Consider the following 21,717-nt stretch of genomic DNA (forward strand, 5'->3'; position numbering starts at 1 on the left):
ACTAAAAAACTGTCCTGAAACTGAATAAAGAGAGAAAACATCAACATCATAGATCCAATCTGTAGGTGATTCTTGAGATACTGTGTTATTCTCTATAGAGGGATTAGTAGAAGTGTTACTGGGCCTTCAAAATGATTTACCTACCAAAGAATGGTTAATAGTGCAAAAATGCAGTCAGTGCTGTGGTGTAGTGTGTTAATCCACTGCTCCGATGCTGGCATCCCATACTGGAGTGGCAATTCAAGTCCGAATAACTCTCACTCTCTCTTTCAAATAAATAAATAAATATTTAAAACAAAATAAGGATTTGTGATAGACAGCATGATAACCTTACTATCATTCCCAAAGATGCTCATGTCCTAATCCCTGGAACCTTATGTCATATGGCTGAGGGTAACTGAGATTACAGACAAAAAAAATTGAGGTTGCTAATTCACTGGCCTTAAACAGTGAGATTATACTAGATTATTCAGATGGCTATAATATAATCATTAAGGTCCTTATCCATGCAAGTTGGAGACAAGAAGAGTCAGTGTCAGAGTGGTACAATGTAAAAAAACCTCTCAGCCAGCATTGCTAGCTTTGAAAAGGGAAGGGACCACCATCTAAGGAATGCAGGCAGCATTGAGAAGCCGGAAAAGAAAGAAAATGGATTTTTTCCTCTGATTTTAATCCAGGGAGACCTATATCAAATTAGTAGTGCTACTGGGACTCAGGAATGTTAAGATGGACTCCAGAAGTAGAAGATGATAATTTTGTGTTGTTGTAAGCCACTAAATGGGTAGTCATTCATTACAATAGCAATAGGAGGGGACCAGCACTGTGGCGCAGTGGGTTAAATAAGCACCTAATAAGCCAGCATCCCGTATTGGCACCAGTTTGAGTTCCAGCTACTCCACTTCCAATCCAGCTCCCTACTGATGTTCCTGAGATAACAGTAGAAGATGGCCCAAGTATTTGGGTGCTGTCACCCACATGGACAATCTGGATAGAGTTCCAGGCTCCTATCTTTGGCCCAGTCCAGCCATGTCCACTGTGGCCACTTGGGGAGTGAACCAGGAGATGGAAGCTGAGTGTGTGTGTGTGTGTGTGTGTGCCTCCCTCTGTTCCTATAGTTCTGTCTTTCAAATGAATAAATAAATCTTATTTTAAAAAACAACAGCAGGCCGGTGCCACGGCTCAATAGACTAATCCTCCGCCTGCGGCGCCAGCACACCAGGTTCTAGTCCTGGTCGGGACACCAGATTCTGCCCCAGTTGCTCCTCTTCCAGTCCAGCTCTCTGCTGTGGCCCGGGAGTGCAGTGGATGATGGCCCAAGTCCTTAGGCCCTGCACCTGCATGGGAGACCAGGAGAAGCACCTGGCTTCTGGCTTCAGACTGGTGTAGCGCGCTGGCCGCAGAGACCATTAGGGGGTGAACCAACGGAAATGGAAGACCTTTCTCTCTGTCTCTCTCACTGTCCACTCTGCCTGTCAAAAAAACAAAAACAAAAAAAAAAAAAACAGCAAACAGCAATAGGAGGCTAACCTACAACCTAAGTCTCAAAGATAAAACATGATGCAGTACCGAGTAATGAGCTTCTCTACATATTTAGTTACAGAGCAGAGGAGAGTGGTTTAATTCAGTACATATTTATTGAACACTTCATGTGTGAGAGATAATTCATTTGGCATTGAGGAAATATTGAACATACACAAATTTGATAGTTATTAGATGGCTATTTAGAAGTCAGGCTGATATATTTAGTAGGAAATTACTGAATGCCCATGGAAAAAACAGTTAACATTATCAACTATACATCAGATAAAGGAATAATGTTCAGCATATATAATGAACTCAATAAAAACTCAACAAAAAACAAAACAAACAATCTGATGGGCCGAATGAACAGGCATTTTTTGGGAGGATAAACTACAAATATCCAATAGCCACGTGAAAAGATGCTCAGGATCACTAGCCATCAGAGAAATGCAAACAAAAGCCACAACACAGTTTTACCTCACCCCAGTTAGAATGGCTACATCCAAAAATCCCAAAATAATAAATTCTGGGGAGGTTGTGGAGAAAAAGGCACACTAGTACACTGCTGGTGGGAATGTAAACTTGTAGAATCATTATGGAAGACAGTATGGAGAATGCTCAGACATCTGAAAATAGATCTTACATATGATCCAGCCATGCCACTCCTGGAAATTTACTCAAAGGGTATGAAATCATCATATGAAAGAGTTCTCTGTGTCCCCATTTTAATAGCAGCTCAATTCACAATAGTTAAGATATGGAATCAACCCAGATGTCCATCAACTGATGACTGGATAAAGGAAATATACAATGGAATACTATTCAGCCATCAAAAAGAATGAAATCCTATCTTTTGCAGCAAAGTGGATGTCACTGGAAACCAGGATGCTTAGAGAGATAAGCTGATCCCCAGAAGGAAAATATCATATGTGTTCTCTGATTTGTGGTAGCTAATATATAAAGTACAAAAAAAAGTATGTGAGTGAAATTGACATCTTGAGATTTGCTTATAGCCCTTGTCTATAGTCCTGAGTAACAGTGATCTTTCCATTTCTATTTGTAAAGATCTTTATTTAGCAGAGGATTAAGCTTGTGATCATAAAGAAAATTGAAAATATGCTATTGCAAAAATTAAAAGAAAAATAGGAAACAGAGGAAGAGGGAAGTTAGGAGGGAGGTAGGAGGGTGGAAATATCATTATGTTCTTAAAACTATATATACGAAATACATGAAATCTGTCCTCTGTATAATTTTTTTAAATCTCTGTGGGTATCAGACTTTGCTGTGTATCACACATTACTATTTAATCCTCATACTACCCTTGTAAGGTGAATCTTTACCTCTGAAAAAATTAAAGTTTGGAGAGGCAAATCCATCTGTTCAAGGTCATTTTGCCGGTATGTAGGATATGAGCCTCAGATGATGTATTTAATCACTAATTCTACTGTCTACTCTGTTCTGAGAACAGAAACACAAAAGAAACCACATGCCTGCCCTCACAGAATTCAGACATGGACAGTCAGAGAAAGCTGGAGCTGAGCCGAGTGGAGGAGCAGGCTTGAAGGCTAACAGGGGAGGTACATGCCCACTGAAAGTGGACGACGGTGCCTTTGCATCTCCTAATTGTCTGGTTTCTCTGTCCTACTTGTCCAACTCCCAGGCTTGTCGGTCCTGCAGAAAGTCCTGGACACAGCGGCTGAGAAGAACTGGCAGGTGACAGCAGTCAACATTTTGACCACCACAGAGGAGGGCTACCGGATGCTCTTTCAAGACCTGGAGAAGAAAAAGGAGCGGCTGGTGGTGGTGGACTGTGAATCAGAACGCCTCAATGCCATCTTGGGCCAGGTAGTGAAGGCACCAAGATCCCTGGTGACTACGGGGGAATATTCAGGGAAAGCTGGATGAACTTTGGCCTTGGGAGTTCTAAGGAGGGCTATAAAGAGAGTTCTTGATGTAATGAGACTAGATTCTTTCTATATCACATTCTGTAATTCATAAAATTTAATTCTGGAAGTTTATGAAGTAGCATAAATAATGGGACTTCAAAGGATTCTCAGACAGGATGACCAAGATCTCACCGCCAGTTTTTCCCTTTATGGTTGAGTAATACATGACACTGCATTTTAAGGTTTAAGGAATGCTATTGCATTAGGAACAGGGGTGTCGAGCCAGATTCCTGGGTTTCATTGCAGCCTTTGTCATTCACTGGTGCAGTGCTTGCCATCTCGCTTCTTTGGCCCACTAACTTGTTTTAAGAATCCAAGAAAGTAGCAGCTACCTCCCTTTCTACTGTTTTCCTTGAGCACCCACATGTCTATGAGAAGTCAATTGATTGTACATTCTAAAAACAGGCACTGTAACCTCAATAGTTTTTACCCAGTGTTCTCTGAGCTGCAGCTCCTACAGTAGCAGAACAAAAGCATTTGCCCACCACAGAATTAGCAAGACTTTGTGCAAATCTCTTGTCTTTCTTAATGCCATTTGTGTATTTCAGGTGAGCTAGCAAGGAGAGAACTTTGCAATCATTTTCTAACAGCACTATATAATAAAAAATGGTAGTTTTAGGTACTTGACAGCATGACAAAGCTTGCTAATGGCCCTCAAGTCCTAGGGTCCCCCCAGGGACTCTCAGCACCAGCTCGGCAACCACTCAGAAGCTTGAGCATAGGAACAAGAAGAGATCTTGAAATTCCTGCAGTCTTTAAGGCATTAACTCTATGTGTTCTACTTGAAAATGTGTGGACTTGGCCTCTGCTCTTGGAATGAGAAAACATCAAGAATTGTTTCTACTGAAATGAAGCTTTCTGGGCTGAAGTCAGATTCAAATGAATTCAAGTTTGTAACTCAGGCACGACATGGCAATGGTTATGGGCAAAGACTTTGGAACCCAGACTGCTGGAATTCAAATCCCAGTTCTAGTACTACTAGCTTTGTGATCTTGGGTCAGGCTTTTAATCTTGCTATGCGTCAGTTTCCTGAACTGTAATGTGGGCATCAACATCATTATCGCCACCATTAGAGAGCTTTCGTGAGGACTTTTAAAAGTCAGTACATGGCAAAGCCTTAGAATAGAACCCCTCTACACCAAGTGATACATGTGTTTCCCATTGTCGTTGTTCTTAGTGCTAACTAGTACAGGCCTCTTAGAGTCATTTCCCTCTTAGAGTCATATTTGGGTATAAGTGTATTCATCTGTAAAATAGAAAAGTGAGTCCTTGTTCAACAAAACTGACAGAAAAAATGAGATGAGCTAGGAGGAGAAGAAAGCGCTGACTGATAATGAGATGCTTGCCTTACATTGTTCTGGGGTACTGCCAATAGCCATTGCTATAATTTTTTGAATGCTTACTGTATAGCAGACAGTGTGCAAAATTCTTACCATGCATAATTCTATTTCATCTTCACATCAACTCAATACAACAGCATATATCAGGTCTCATATTTTACAACTGAAGAAAAGAGGGATTATATTTGTCCAAAATCTCACATATAGCATAATTAAAAAGCCAGAAGTCAAACCCAACTTGATCTGACTACAGGGCTCTGTTAAAAATCTGTTAAAATACTGTTAAAAATACAACTTTCTGCCTCTACTGTCTGTCAACACCTATTTTGTCAGAGGACAAATTTATATTTTATTAGGAAGTGACTTGTTTGTACAGGTACTTTAGATTGTGATATATTGACATTATTTTTTAAGCTGTCTCATTTTTGTATCATGAAAAGTAAGAGCAAAGGGTTGACAGAATCTTACAGATCACTTGACTTACTGCTTATGTTAACATTGTATAGAAGAGATGTCTGACAATCAGACTGGCTGAATGATTTGCCTTAAGCTCTGATAACTAGTTAGTGAGAATGATGAGTCTACAGTCTTCATCAGATTTAAAATCTGACACACTGGACATCAACCTATACCATCTAAAACTCAGTATCTAGGATCTTTGCAGCCAAATACAAAATGTTCTGCTCAGCCTAAGGAAGGAGACAGTGACACCAAATTCTAAGTAAGGAATTCACTTCTTATCCCTGGGTCCAGCATCCCAAATAGAATGTAAGCTCTCTGATGGCAGGGATTTTTGTAGTGTCTTCTTGCCTGCTTTATCCATAGTACCTTGAATAATACTTGGCACCTACAAAGCAATCAATGAAGACTCTGAGAATGATCTCACACAAGTGGATGTGGACTGGGTTCTGCAGGTGGCCACTGGCTGGATAAGAGTTTTTAAACTGGAGGGAAGTTCATGTTGGGAGGCTTAGAGGGTACATGAGTACTGAAATTCATAGTACAGCCTAGCAGGCTGAGTGAAGGATTCTGAGCTCTACTGGAGATGATGGTACAAAGATAAACACATAATCCCGAATATCCTTAGGAATTATTCTAAACAATTTGAGGTTTATTCTAAAAATAGTGGGAAGATGGTGAAGGCTTATGAGCAGACAATATGGCTATTAGAATATAATGCTTTAACAATATGTAAGACACCAAGTTTTATGATAGTTACTAACTATAGAATGAGTTAGAGATAATCATAGACCAGGACATCCTGGGACCAGTCATCACACCACCTCATTTTATTGTCTTTATGATGCTTCTCACCTGCTTTACTCTTGTTTATTATCTGTTTATATATTTACCAACTGGCTCCCAATGAAAATGTCTACAAGCTATGTAAGAGCATACAGAATTTCCCTCGCTTGTCCATAGCTGTCTCCAGCACCTATTCATAGGTTGCTCTCCAGTCTAGGACTATGTTCAATAAATGTGTGTTGAGTGGGTTAACTAATCATAGATGATTTTGTGGGGGAAATGAGATTGCAGCTCCATCATAAAGAACATGATTAATTAGAGATAATGAGGGAGGCCATTCGACACAAAGATTGTGAATGAAGGCAACCCAGTGAAATGAGTTTTGAGTAATGGGGTCAATGAGGTGATGGGCCCCCTGTGAAACTGTAAATGACATTCAGAACTCCATTCTCGGTTTGTACCTTCAGCTATTGGTCTGTTCATTACAGGTATCCTCCCAGGGAAGTGCCATCTCCAGGAGGGTAGGCACTAAGCTCATTCTCTCATGTTGCTAGCAAGGTGCTTCATACATAGTAGAACCTTAATAAATGCTTGTGAAAGGAAGGTGGTAAAGGAGGGGAGGTTGACCAAAGAATAGTTAGGTGACTAGAAGGATATGAAGGTTGGTGTTAGATTAACTATGTGAAATTACCAATTTTTATCAGTCAAAAGTAAGTGGCTGGCTATTTTCTATGCTTCCTTCTGCACTTTCTACCTCTCTACTGCCTGGATATAGTAGGTTTTGATACATCTTTTATTTGCTGTTCTGTGTTTATTAGAAGCTGAATAGGTTTTTGAAAAAGGTATCTCATTGTTGAAAGGGCAGCAAATCATTTGACAAGATGATGAAAAAGTAATGAAGAATTATTAATAAAACTATCATCCCAATAGTACTTGAGTTTTGTGGTCTAGAATTTCACAATCTAACCACTGTTTCAGACCATTCATTGTGGGCACTTGCATTTAATTATTCCCCACATTAAAAAAATATGTGAGCTGCTATACACATACATCCAATTAAGTAGATGTCTGAATGTGGAATTTAATAACCTTGAAAATTTATTCAGTTAAAGCAGAAGCCCAAGTGCTTCTCATATGTTTTATGTCTCCTTGCAGCAGTACAGGAGGAGAGGCACTGAGCAGGGTATACTAACCCCAATTTGATGATTAAAAAAAAGAAATTGATCAAGTTAATTTGCAGGCTGAGCTAGGGCTAGAACTAAGATCTGCATTCTAAACTGTTCCTTGCTAGGTTGTGTGTCTGACTGCCCAAGCAAACCTCAAGTTAGTTCATTCTACAAATATTTTTCCTACCTGCAGTAACTAGGCACAGTCAGTGTTCAGAATAGAAGGGTATTTGGGGATCCTGGTTCTTAATTATTACCATAATCAGGCATCATACAAAAAAGTTCATAATAGGTCCCTGTACTTTGTTGCCACCAGATTACTATGCAATCTGGGCCTCAACTTCCCATCTGTTGAGTGAGAACCTGAACCAGCTGACCCTTATACTCCCTTCCGGCATTTGAATTGAGTGATCCATCAATAGCTAAGTACTCAACTGGCTGATTGAGGAAAACACAACAATTCAGGGAAAGAAAAAACAGTGCCTGTGAGTGGTCCATGCAAGGAATTGAAGGAGTCATCCACCTGCCTACGTGACCACCCGTCTACACATCCACTCATCCAAGCAGCAGACATTGTGATGACAGTGACACCGAATTCTGACAGCATTAGATCCTCACCAAGGGAAGAATCCCCATAAACAAGGAAAGCCTTGTGGAAGGAGTGCAAGGAGCACTGCAGCTAGGTCTTTGGGGTTATAACAACATCACCCTCCCTGAAAAGCAATCAAAACTGATCTCAAGTCCTGCATCAGCCTCTAAACAGCTGAGTAACTTGAAGAGCTTAATTCACCCCTCCATGACAATTCCTCAACTATAAAATAAAGATAATAGCAATGCCAATTGTATTGGCTGGGTGGAATACTGTAGATTGAATACCAGGGATAGGAGCAGGTCCATTGCAAGCACCCAGTTCATGACAGTTGCTATTATACTGCTGTTATGTAGCTTCCATTATTAGTAAAATTGATGAGTCCTATCCCATTGTGTTTTGTAGATTATAAAGCTGGAGAAGAATGGCATCGGCTATCACTACATCCTTGCAAATCTGGTGAGTGGAGCACTGCAGACTCTCAGCTCAAGCCCTCTCCATGTTTGGGCCCAGGCTTGCTACCCTGGTCCTTGATTGGTGTGAACTGTGGGGGTAGGAGGGGCAACTCAGAGTTTCAACTCTGTCTTGATAATACCAAATTTACCTTTCCCCTCCACAGTCAAATCACAGCATACTGCTCATGAACTTCTTACCTTCCTTGGAAGAGAGCATGTAGTGGGCAGAGCTTCATCAGTCACAACGCCAGCTTTAATCAGCTCTGACCCTTGGCAGTAAAGAAAAAATCACCACATCTTTGAATGGATACAAGATGTCTTGATCCCACTGTTTTGTTCCCTCTGTCATTTTTCAAAGATTTATTTATGTATTTGAAAAATAGAGAGGGAATAAGGGAGGGGGGAGAGAGAGAGAGAGAGAGAGAGAGAGAGAGAGAGAGAGAGAGAAGTATTTACCTGGTGGTTCATTCCCTTAATGGCTGCAACAGCCAGGGTTGGGACACACCAAATTCATGAGTCTAGAATTCCATCTGGGTCTTCTATGTGGGTGGCAGGAACCCAAGTACTTGGGCTATCATCTACTGCTTCCAAGGCACACTAGCAGGAAATTGTATTAGAAGCCCAAAGATTAAAAAAAAAGAAGAAGAAAAGAAAAAAAAAAAACCAGAGTAGCCAGAACTTGAACCCTGCACTCTTACTTGGAATGCAGGGGTCTCAAGTGGCAGCTTAACCCACTGCTCCACAATACTCATTCCCTTGGGCCCTCTATTTTGACCTCATAATCATTTCACTACAAGTAAACAGAACCATGAAAATCATATTATACCAATATTGACAAATCATTAACCAAAAGTAATTTTCCATCATGAACAACATTATGTCAATTTACCTTTAATTCTCTTTTCTATATGCGATAGACAAGTCTGTCTGTTAAAAAAAAAGTTTTTAATGTACTACAGTTCTTTTTATTGGATACCATTGTTTCCATGCCATGAAGACGACTTGATTCATCAAACCACTTTTGTACATACTAAATTTTACTTAGTAGCATCTGCCATTATGAATTTTTTGTCCATTATTTCTGTCAAGTCTATTTTTCCTGGGTCATGTTTTGCACATCTGTCATTTGATATTTCCATCTGCTTTTTTCCAAAATCAAATGTAATTTTATTTTGTGTTCATCTCATGTTTTGAGAGCTTTATTAAGCTGTAACTCACATGTCATAAAACTCACCCAGTTAAGGTATAACATTCAATGGTTTTTACTATATTCACAGAGTTATGAAACCATTATCACAATCCAGTCTTAATGTTAAAATTGTAATCAACCTGAAAAGAATTCCCATGCCCATTAGCACTCATTCCCTATTAACCTGTAAGCTCCCCAAGTTCTAAAGCAACCACCATTACTTTCTATCTCTAAGGACATTTCTGTTCTGGACATTTCAGACAAGTGGACTCATACAATATGTGGTCCACTGTGACTGTATTAACTCTGCATATTTGCATGATTAACCCATGTTGCAGTATGCATTGGCACTTCACTCCTTTTTCTTGCCAAATATATAGTAATATATGATATTCCACATATTTTTTATCCATTCAACAGTTGGCGAACATCTGAATTGCTTTCCTGTTTGGGCTAGTATGAGTAATCCTTCTGCAAACCTTAATACCTGAGTTTTTCTCTTGATTACATAAACAGAAGTAGAATTGCTGGGTTATATGGCAAATCTGTGTTTAACACTTAAAGGAAATTCAAAATTGTTTATCAAAGTCATTGCATCTCCCATGAAATTTTAATCAATAACAAGTGTTGCCATACAGCGATTTGAACATTAGTCAGTTTCCTTTAATGGTAGGCCTTTCTACAAAGTTTCATCTTGTTAACTGAATATATAGCCATGTCTGATTTTAGCCATGTTATACTGTGTGCTTTTTTTAATTTCTATGATAAATGTTAATTATTAATTGAACCACAGATTGATGGAGTGAAGATCATTAACAGAACTAAGGCACAGTATGCATGGATCTAAAAATGGGACTAAAATATCCTGTCTAGTGCTAAAATTTGATCCCCCTTTCTGATCTGGTCTCCAGACTCAAAGAAAGCCTTGCCTTACCTTTCATTTCCCTTTAACACGTTCTTGCTCTGGCTATCCTAGTATTTCAGGTTCAGGGCTGGAAATAAGGGCTTATTCAGTTAGGTTAATTTAGACTCAACTGTTAATAGCTCAATATGTTACTTTCTCCAGAAGTATTTGTATTGGAAATGACTGGGGGCTATTCAGGGAAATGAAGAGATGGGATTTTTTACTTTTTTCTTTCCTTTGAAGTGAGAAGTACCCTTGATATCCTTTGAGTCCTTGATCCTTGCTGATGGCAGGGACTTTGGAAGTCAACTCCCTTTAAAGTGCAGTTGCTTTTAGGAAACAGATACACAACCAGCAAAGGGGTATGATTCAGCTAAGGTCACACGGTGAATCAGCAATGGAGGCCGAGCACCGTGCTAGCAGGAGCATCCCATGCCTTCCAGATCATCTCTTAGGGAGAACTTGGGGGCATTCTGCTGCTTGAGAAAAAACAGAACAAGGGTGTGGGCATGCATAATTACCTCCCTGGGAGAAGACAGAAATTATACATCAGCAGTCTCAGAGCCACAGAAAGACCCCAGGTAATTACACAGCCAGCTCCATCTGTTGCCCAGTGACCCCACAGTCACAACATCCCAAGTCAGCCCCTTGGGTTGCCTTATCTTCTAATTTGCATTTTTCTTCTTCTGACCTAATGAGCTCTCACATCCTTACAACTGCCAACTAATAGGATGCAAATTGCATATACTATCCAAATACAAAAGAATTGCATGTTCCAATAGATTAGTTGATAATTAGGCTTCACATTACTAATTAATTCAGTTTGAAACATAGTCGAGGATGTGATGTGTTTTCTTCTCCCTTCAGAGGAATAATGCAATTTATAAAATGATAATTTTTGGAAATTCCACCACATAATTAGCCTGGTGCTACATGGAACTGACCCACTCCTTCAGAGTGTCTGTGATTAGGGTGTAATTATAGAGTTAGGGTCCAAGGAAGCTTTTGAAAGGTTTAACAAAAGGAAGAAGCTGCATTTTAGTTTGCAATTCTTTCTGTTCCTGTTGGAAAGCCTGCACTTCAAAGTATCCAACGGCACTCTGCTAGCAGATCACTTTAGAAGGATTTTTTGGGGGTTCAAACAGCCACCAGTTGGGGGTGTCCAGAAAAGAGGAAGGAAGCAGATTCTGAATCAGAGATGGGAGCTTATGGACAGAGTCTAAATAAATAAATAAACAAATAATTTAATAAATAAACAAACAATCCCGCACGTGCTTTTTATCTGGATGCCACCTTTGGGTAATTTTGTGTTCTCAGGCAGTGCTCCAGCCCTGTTTCCTTATCTGCTAATTGGAAATAGTAGCTCCTGATCTGTCCTGCTCCATTCATGTTATTGCAGAAGGCCAAATACATTGCCAAATGCCACCATCTTTTGAAAAGCTACAATCGGTTCTGCACAGGTGGAAAATTCTTTGTGTTCACACATGGTTTGTACAGGTATATATGCAGGCATATGTTTACAAAAGTGCTCAAGTTGTACATATATCTAATCAGAAAGTTGGGTGTCTATGTTTCCATAAAATTGGTTTGCCCACAAAGTCACCGTGAACCATACAAAAACTGAAGCGCTCACACATCACTATTTATTTTATCAAATACCTCTATTTATTACATCATACAATTTACCAACTTAAGTGTTTGATATTCTAAGTATGTGCAAATCATTAGAATTCATTCCCCATTGTTCTCTTGCCCTCTTCAACCCTGGCTATCCTCTTCCCACTACTCTCTTTCCCTGGGCAATCATGTATCTACTTTCTGTCCTTATGTATTTGTTGATTCTGGATGCACATTTTTAATTTTTTTAGAAGATGTGTTTGTTCATTTATTTACTAGTTCAAAAGGCAGAGTGACAGAGAGAAAGAAAGATCTTCCACTAACTGGTTATTCCCCAAAAGGACACAAAGTCAGGTCTAGGTCCAGGCCACGGCCAAAGTCAGGAGCCAGGAACTATACTGGTCTCCCATGTGGGTCGCAGGGGCCCATGTACTTGAGCTACCTTCTGCAGCCTTCCCAGGCACGTTAGCAGGGGGCTGGATCGAAGCAGGGAAGCCAGGACTCCAATCAACACTTCAATGTAAGATGCCAGCTTTGCAAATAGTGGCTTAACCTGCTGTGCCATAATGCCAGCCCCCTAGATGCACATTATTTTTTGATAGGCAGAGTTAGACAGTGAGAGAGAAAGAGACAGAGAGAAAGGTCTTCCTTTTCTGTTGGTTCGCCCCCCAAATGGCCGCTACGGCCTGTACGCTACGCCGATCCAAAGCCAAGAGCCAGGTGCTTCTTCCTGGTCTCCCATGCGGGTGCAGGGCCAAAGCACTTGGGCCATCCTCCACTGCCTTCCTGGGCCACAGCAGAGAGCTGGACTGGAAGAGGAGCAACTGGGACAGAATCCGGCACCCCAGCCAGGACTAGAACCTGGGGTGCTGGCGCCGCAGGTGGAGGATTAGCCTAGTGAGCCACGGCACCGGCCTAGATGCACATTTTTAAAAATACTTTCCTAACTATAATCATATATCTTTTGAGCCTTGCAATAGCCCTTGAAGTTAACAACATCCCTACTTTCCAGACAAAGAAAAGCTAGGAGAGTTTCTAATCCACCAAGATTATTTAGCAATGGAAGTGGAGCCTCCAGGTCCATAGAACCTCAATGTCCATGTTCTTACTACCATGAGCAGTGACTTCTGAGCATGGGAGAGGTGGGAACATAAGTGTGAGTGTCCTTGACAAGATGGCTTGAGTTCAAATCTCACTGACAGTAACAACAAAAGATCTGAATTTCAAACTCAGGTGCTCAAACTCCTTTTAGACACCTGTTCTACCAAACAATGATAAAATTACACCACAATGATCATTTTTAGTGTGACAGGAACTAAAGGAGGGACAGTGGGGTCAAGTCATCCCAGGTCATATTGTAGTTCTGGGGACCAATGCAGACAGCCATTCCTGCCATGTGGTCACAGCTTAATTTCTGGACAATGTTAGAGTTACAGGTTTTGGTATATGACAGCTACTACAAACCTTCAGTTCTCCACTATTGTCCATCTGCTGGGTCAACCCTGAGAAGAAACTGTTCTCCAGTCTCCTTGTGCCCCTGTGGTGGGAAATCTGTCAACGCCTTCCATAGAGCTGAACTCACTCACTTACTCTGGCTCCTCTCTTGCTGCTGTCTCAGTGCCACACATAGTTACACTTTGTTTCTGCGGCCTCCTGTTAGGAAGGTGGTAGTATAATTGTGAAGCGCGTCTCTGGGGTAAGGCACAGCTGGGTTTCATTTCTGCCTTATTAGCTGTGTGATGTTAGTCAAATTACCTACGCTCTCTGAACTTTCACTGCCTTATTTAAAAAAAGGAATAAGTTAACTACATCCTCATGGGGTGTTTTATTAAGTGAGATAATGTATATTAAGTGTTTATAGTAATGCATGGCCTCAGATAAGCATGCAATGTTAGTAATTAAACCATAATAATCATCGTTGTCATCATAATCATCATCACCACTACTAGTGCAAAAGGAAGAGACTCATATCTGGGGAAAAGATACTATCTTTTTTTTAAAGATTTATTTATTTTACTTGAAAGTCAGAGTTACACAGAGAGAGAGAGAGAGAGAGACAGAGAGAGAGAGAGAGGGAGAGGTCTTCCATCCAATGGTTCAATCCCCAATTGGCCACAATTGGAGCTGCACCAATCCAAAGCCAGGAGCCAGGAGCCAGGAGCCAGCAACCTCCTCCAGGTCTCCCATGTGGGTGCAGGGGCCCAAGGACTTGGGCCATCTTCTGCTGCTTTCCCAGGCCACAGTAGAGAGCTAGACAGGAAATGGAGCAGCCGGTCTTGAACCAGTGCCCATATGGGATGCCGGCACTTCAGGCCAGCGCTATACGGGCTATACTATCTTTAAGATTATATATATATATATATATATATATATATATATATATAAGAAACTACATATATATATCTTTAAGATTTTATATATATCTTATATATATAATATATATGATACTATATACAGGGCTATACTATCTTTAAGATCCCCCAAACCACTTCTAGACTAAATTTCCCATTGCATGATGCCAAAACCCCAGGTATTTTTCTCTAACCTTAAGTAAGACTAAATAACTGATTTACTGTTATAAGTCTTTCTCCCTTTCTATCTGTAAACTCCTGGAGGAAGGCTTGCACCTGACTTTTTCCCACTGAATCCAGGTGTTCCTTACAAAGTCACAGAATGGATAAATGAGTGGAAATAAACACTGGCACCCACACATCACATGGAGTCTTAATGTAAAAGATGCATGGATAGCAGGAAGTAAAGCCAGTCATAAAAAATGTAAAGCAGTAGATGGACAGCTGAGAGTCTAAGAGAGCTTCTAACCCACTCCCCTTAAGCGGCAGAATCTCCTTTACCACATCCCTAATAGAAGTCCCTCTGTTTGGGGCCTGCCTTCATAACACCCAGTGATGGGGAACTAGGACCCCAGGTATCCCTTTATCTTATCAAAGGGCTCTGACAGTTTCCACACCCTCTTTGAACAAGGTGGCCTGTGCTCCATGCACGGTGGCACACTTCTGGCTCCACCTGTCCTCTGGCTCTTACAGAACATGTCTGTTGCCCTTCCACTGTGAGTATTTAGAAACGACCATTCTGTTGGCTCTTTGATGTTTTCTTCTCCACTTGGATACCTTCCTGTTCCCCAGGGCCTTCTAGCAGGCTGTGGTTCTACCTGTAGGCCATATTGTCATCAGATGTGGACCACGTATGTCCAGATGCCTCTCACTGACCTGGGATGCTACAGAAAGTGCTAAGAAGCAGGAGCTTTAGCTTTTGTCCTGGGAGCAAAGTGGGCTCGCCTTTCACTTAGACTGGAAGATGTGAATAAAGTTCTACAGAGAATGACAATGAAAAACCACCACCTGTGACAATAATCCAAGGGCCATAAAAGACCACCTGAACTGTATGGTAGTCAGAGGTGAGAGAAGTCTTCGTAGGCCACAAGGTGTCTGGGAAAGAACATGTTGCCACATGCATGTGGCCAGCAGTTGTGCAAAGAACATATCCTGGCTCTGATGTAAAGAATCCAAGAGAGGTAGAGCTGAAGGGTCACTGAGAGCTCATCTCACCCACCCCCCATTCTACAAAATGGAATGAACTCCAGGCCTGGGAAAGAAAGTGATCCACTGAGGTCATCCAGAACTCAGCCACCAGAGCTGGGCTGCGACCTGGAGCAATCTGCTTGCTTCTTTTTGTTGTTTCTCACTTCCTTACCTGCTTGCTGCCTTTCTCTTTGTTTTCACAATGTGTTTATACAAGAGGTATTCAAAGCATTCACCAAAAATGTGTATAATGAAAAAGCTGTGCATGGATTTCAAAATTTTTGCACCAAAAATAAATATACCTTTTATACATTTTTCCATGAACCTTTTAAAGTACCTTCATAGGCCTTTGTGTGATAGGAGCAGGGAGGAGACAAGGAGACAGAGAATCTCTGCTGCTTTCCCAGGCCACAGTAGAGAGCCCCTCTACTGTGCCCCTCTCCGAGTCTCTCTTTGCTGGTGGGGCTCATTCTAGCGCCCCTTCTCCCTCCCACACAGTCTCTCTCTCCTGCTGCTGTCACCGCCCTCTCTGTAACAGTCAGAACATGCAGCTCACTTCATGATCACCAGAGCTGACACCGGGAAGCCTCTGGAAGGAAAAGGGGAGTGGGCGGATAAAAAGACAAATCCCAAATGCCAAAGGCTGCTCTCCCCCTAGGTGAACCCAGCATCTCATCAGGCAAAGCAGAGTGTCTCTTCACACTCATCCCATATCACCTAGAATAATCCACCAAGGAAACCCCTGAGAGGTTTGCATCCTTCCCAAAAAGGTGAGATTTTACTTATTTTATAAGACAAACTTCAAGATGTTTAAAGACCTCTTTTAAGTTCTAAAGACTAAGCTCACTTTTGGGTGGGTAACCCTGCCCTTATTTAAGAAATGACAACTCTAAGGACTATATAATAATTGATCAAAGTCAAGAAATCAATCTCTTCCTTCCTGAAACTAGCCGAGCTCAAACTCAGGCTTGGCCACTCACCAGCTGTGTGTCATTGGATAAGTAACTTTATCTTTCTGTACCTCTCTGTACTCTCCCCTGGAAGTGGAGATATTAACACATACCTTACAAGATAAAGACAGTACAAATTAATTTCCAGAAAGTTTTAGAACAGCAAGTGCAGCAAAGTCCCAGGATCCCATCCCAACTCTGCGATGACTCTTTATCATTTGTGCCAATCATTTTTCCCCATAAGGTTGCCATTTGTTAAGGCACAGTGTTTTCCAAAGGTACAAATTCAACAAGAAGAGCTTTTCTAACTGTGCAATTTAGAGTTCAAGTTTTCCTGACTCTCTCTACAGTTGAGAGATAACAAAACAAATTCTAAAAGCCCTATTAGCTCCCTTTGTCATAATGAAGAGGCTGTTTGATTAATCTCAGGCACCAAGTATCCTTATTCTTCAGTCTTGCAACCCATACACACGTTGGCTGAATTGGGATGACCTTTTCCATGTCAGGTCAGCACTCTGCACCACTTCAGATGTGCAAAAGACTGGCTACCACTGCTCTGCCAGGACAAGTGCTCTGCCTCACCGCTACTAGCTCTGAAGCACAAGGGACACCTTAGCACCAATTCTGGCAAGTGTTTGAGAGCAACGTGTAACTAGGAAGATGTATTCCTCAGGTCTTTATCGGTTCCTTTTAAGACAGAAAAGCAAATAATATAATGCGAAGGAAACAAAGCCCTGGGAATATCAAGCTCTAGATGAGTACTTACTGTTTCCTGGTACTGCCCTGCCGATGTGACATATGTCGTTGTTTATCCTCACAACTGCCCTGTGACACAAGCAGTATAGTGATTATGAGTTTGCAGCAGAAGACACTGAAGCTCAGGGAGGTTGAGTCATGTGTCCGGAGTCACACAGCTAGGAGGTGGTGGGGCTGAGATTTGCATCCAGGCTGATGTGGAGAGGTAGTCCCTGAATCCTGATGCCCTCTGTGGCTCTGACTCTGAATTCAAGGCTTGCACATTTTCCACATAGAGTGCTTACCCTGCCTTCTTCACACCACAAAGATTGCTTTGCTTTCAAGTTTCATTGCTTCCACTAAGAAGCCTTCCTTGAACTTTGTCGCTCCCCGTTTTCGTGGAGGAGCGACACTGAACCCTGCCTAGGCTTCATATCCGAGTCACGGCACCATTATGTCGCTCCCCCTCTTCGTGGAGGAACGACACAGGACCCTGCGCTGTTCTTTCTGTCTGCTCGGCCCTCCCCGGGTTTGCTGCTGGTTCTTCCCGGGTTGGCTACTATCCCTTCCACCTCCGTGGAAGGGCAGTTCCCCCTGGCCACATTCCCCACTTCCGCAGGGGAGCGGCACACCGCCGGCCGGCTCTCTCGGGGGCTGCACAGGTGTTCCCTTAGATGTTCCCCTTAGATGTTCCTGGTGCATGCCGTCTCTCTCCTCCTTTATAGTCCTCCTCTGCCAATCCCAACTCGGCTGCCCACACGCCGAGTACGCTGCTCTCCTCCAATCAGGAGCAAGTCCTACAGTTTATTGGTTGAACTGGAGGCAGCTGTGCAGAAGCTGTTTACTTCTCTCCCAGCGCCATATTGTGGGAGAGCAGATGCATAGAATAAGTCTTAATTCCAGTAACTCAGTCTAGTCCGGATTGCTCCCCACAAACTTCAGACTGGGGCTCAGGTACATTTATTTTTCTCAGTAATTCCTTGTGTGATAATGGCCTTTCTCACTAGACCTTAAGCAAGTTGAAAGCAAGGATCAGCTCTGACTTATTCTCTTCTACATCCTTCTATCATGTGCATGGCAATATGAAGCACTAGTGAATGAATGGATGAATGAATGATTCACTAGAATATTCCTTTCCCCATTCTCAGTTTCAAATTTGTCATATGTTTGGAATTTCATTCATTCACCAAGCATTACCTACTGTATGTGAGGCCCTGTGATGGCATAACCTAGTATTTCATCAAAAGATGGGTTTGCTATGAGTTCTTGCCTAGCCTTCCCTGAACAGGAAGGTTTAGACCACATAAAAGGAAAAGGCTATTGGTTTCAAGTCCACTAGCAAGTCTAGCCATTATGGCCTAAAAGGCTGAACTTGCTCTTAAGTGACTTTAGCCAAGTGTCATCCCTGTCTACAACCAGTTAATGCAAAAGTAAGATGAACGAATCTTTGGAAGACAATCCAACCCTAAATCAGATAGTGCACCTGTAAGTCCTACATCAACAGCCCTGTCTGGGGGATGCCTGGCCTTCTGCCACTGTCAGCATTTTATCCTAAATTGTAAGCCTGAGAGAAATTTATCTGTGAAACCTTGAATTTTTTTCAATTTTTTTATTTTTATTTTTTTAACTTTTATTTAATGAATATAAATTTCCAAAGTACAGAATATTGATTACAATGACTTCCCCCCCATAACGTCCCTCCAACCCGCAACCCTCCCCTTATCCACTCCCTCTCCCCTTCCATTCATGTCAAGATTCATTTTCGATTCTCTTTATATACAGAAGATCAGTTTAGCATACATTAAGTAAAGATTTCAACAGTTTGCTCCCACACAGAAACATAAATTTATGGGACATGTACTCTATAGAATACTATACAGCAGTCAAAAACAACGAAACCCAGTCATTTGCAACAAGATGGAGGAATTTGGAAAACATCATGCTGAGTGAATTAAGCCAGTCCCAAAGGGACAAATATCATATGTTCTCCCTGATTGGCGACAACTAACTGAGCACCAAAGGGGAAACTTGTTGAAGTGAAATGGACACTGTGAGAAACAGTGACTTGATCAGCTCTTGTCCTGACGGTTGATGTACAATGTAATACTTTATCCATTTTAGTATTTTTTTTTTGTTCTAGTACCATTGGTTGAACTCTGTAATTAACACACAATTATTCTTAGGTGTTTAAATTTTAACTGAAAAGTGATCCCTGTTAGGAATTTGGAAAACAATTTTTTTTATTTTTATCATCATAAAGAGAACAGATTCCATGCATTCCACAGGTACAATTTCAAGAAAATAACCATAATGCCATCTCTCCCTCTCTCTTTCCCCTTAATTCTCCCTCTCTTCCTCTTCTTTTTAAACTTTTACAAACACACAATCCCAGTCTATTCTGCAATGACATGCTTTTGCAATGCTGTCAATAATGGCTACCTGTAGAGGAGGAATGTCTATTCTGTTTGCAAATACCCAAGTTGTAGGAGCCCACTTCCATGGCTTCAAACCCATTTAGACAAGTCAACATTAATGCCTTTTTTCCTATATGGATGGTCTACTATCTGAGTTAAGCACAGTTACGATGTCTTATTGCCTTGATGGTAATCAAATAAGCCTGTGTATCATCAGGAATCATATAAGCTGAGGATACTTTAATGATTTGGTTGTTTAAAGTAGATAACAAAGGAAAATGTGAAAACTTTATTCAGAGACATGATGATTTAAGGACAATTAAGTCTTCGGCCCAGGAGTGTTCCACAGATTCACATATATCCATATTCACAAGCACACACACACACCTGTGTGATCACAGAATTGCAGATCAAAGCTGGAAGAGCCCTTAAGAAAAAAATCAACTGGCTCAGAAGTTTCTAAACTTTTTAGTTAGAAGCTTTATTTTCAATGGATTCCTCAGAGAGAACTTGCATATGTAAAACAGATAAAAGGCAGAGCTGCTTTGGAGGACAAGAGAGAGTAGGAATAGAGAAGCTCATTCTTTTGCCCTCCCCTGATAACCTCTAAAATGCCTGAAACACAAGAATATAACCTGAAAGGTCATTGATCCAGCCACTGCCCCTGTTTTGCAAATCAATAAACTAATGCATGTAGAGGTTGAGACAATCACCTAATGGCAAACAGCTCTCCAAGTTCAAAGACAGGATAGAACTTAAGTGCTTATTACTGAAACTCTTTCCTTTTTTTATATAGTTTTTTTTATTTAATAAATGTGAATTTACAAAGTGCAACTTTTGTATTGTTGTGGCTTCCGCCCCCCAACCTCCCTTCCTCCCGTGGCCCTCCCCTCTCCCTCTCCCATCCCGCCCTTCATCGAGGCTGAAACTTTTCCTGGCTTCTTCTGGTTCACAGTATACGAAACAAAAAGTCAATAAAAATACCTCTTTGGATCAAGACACAAAAGCTGAGGCCAAGAGATGACAGGATTAAAGCTTCTAAGAAAATCATGAAAAAAATGAGCAAAGATTTTCTGTTTCTTCATTCCTCCAGGCCTGTTAAACATACACCCTGCTCCAGGTATTATATGTGGACATTGTCGGGGCCAAGGCTTCTGCCCTCTAGGAGTTTCCAATCTCATGGAGCAAATAAGTCAGACTACTGTAGTCTCAAAGAGAAATCTAGGAGAGACCTAAGACATAGAGAAATAAAGTGCATGTGGTTCACTTTCCAACTACCAACACACAGTAAAGAACTGAGGACAAACATCCTAATGTCAGAGAAACCTGATCATTCCTTCTTTACGTAAAGATGCATGCAGACCATAGTGAGGTTTCACCTGACCCCTCTTAGAATGGCTCTCATACAGAAATCAACAAACAATAAATGCTGGTGCGGAAAAAGGTACTCCAATCCACTGTTGGTGAGAATGCAAACCGGTGCAGCCATTGTGGAAGACAGTATGGAGATACTTCAGAAATCTGAAAATTGATCTACCAAATGACTCAGCAATCCCACTCCTGGGAATTTACCCAAGGGAAATGAAATCAGCATATGAAAGAGTTATCTGTATCTCCATGTTCATTGCAGCTCAATTCACAATAGCTAAAATATGCAGTCAACCCAGATGTCCATCAACTGATGACTGAATAAAGAAATTATGGCATATATATATATATACACACACATACATATTATGGACTACTATTCAATGGTAAAAAAATAAATAAATCGGGCCGGCGCCGCGGCTCACTAGGCTAATCCTCCGCCTAGCGGCACCGGCACACCGGGTTCTAGTCCCGGTTGGGGCGCCGGATTCTGTCCCGGTTGCCCCTCTTCCAGGCCAGCTCTCTGCTGTGGCCAGGGAGTGCAGTGGAGGATGGCCCAGGTGCTTGGGCCCTGCACCCCATGGGAGACCAGGAAAAGCACCTGGCTCCTGGCTCCTGGCTCCTGCCATCCGATCAGCGCGGTGCGCCGGCCGCAGCGCGCCGGCCGCGGCGGCCATTGGAGGGTGAACCAACAGCAAAGGAAGACCTTTCTCTCTGTCTCTCTCTCTCACTGTCCACT

General features: G+C 41.6%; 1 protein-coding gene across 2 annotated transcripts in view; it reads left to right on the forward strand.

Moving 5' to 3' along the window:
• Positions 1-21,717, forward strand: part of GRIA1 (glutamate ionotropic receptor AMPA type subunit 1) — a 321,742-nt gene that overhangs the window by 169,869 nt on the left and 130,156 nt on the right. For both annotated transcript variants that reach the window (XM_002710325.5, XM_002710324.5), the window contains exons 4-5: positions 3,182-3,366; positions 8,213-8,266. In XM_002710325.5, the coding sequence (XP_002710371.1) occupies positions 3,182-3,366; positions 8,213-8,266 (239 nt within the window). The remainder of the gene's footprint in view (positions 1-3,181; positions 3,367-8,212; positions 8,267-21,717) is intronic.

This window comes from Oryctolagus cuniculus, chromosome 6 (assembly GCF_964237555.1).
Source record: "Oryctolagus cuniculus chromosome 6, mOryCun1.1, whole genome shotgun sequence".
NCBI classification, from domain to species: domain Eukaryota; kingdom Metazoa; phylum Chordata; class Mammalia; order Lagomorpha; family Leporidae; genus Oryctolagus; species Oryctolagus cuniculus.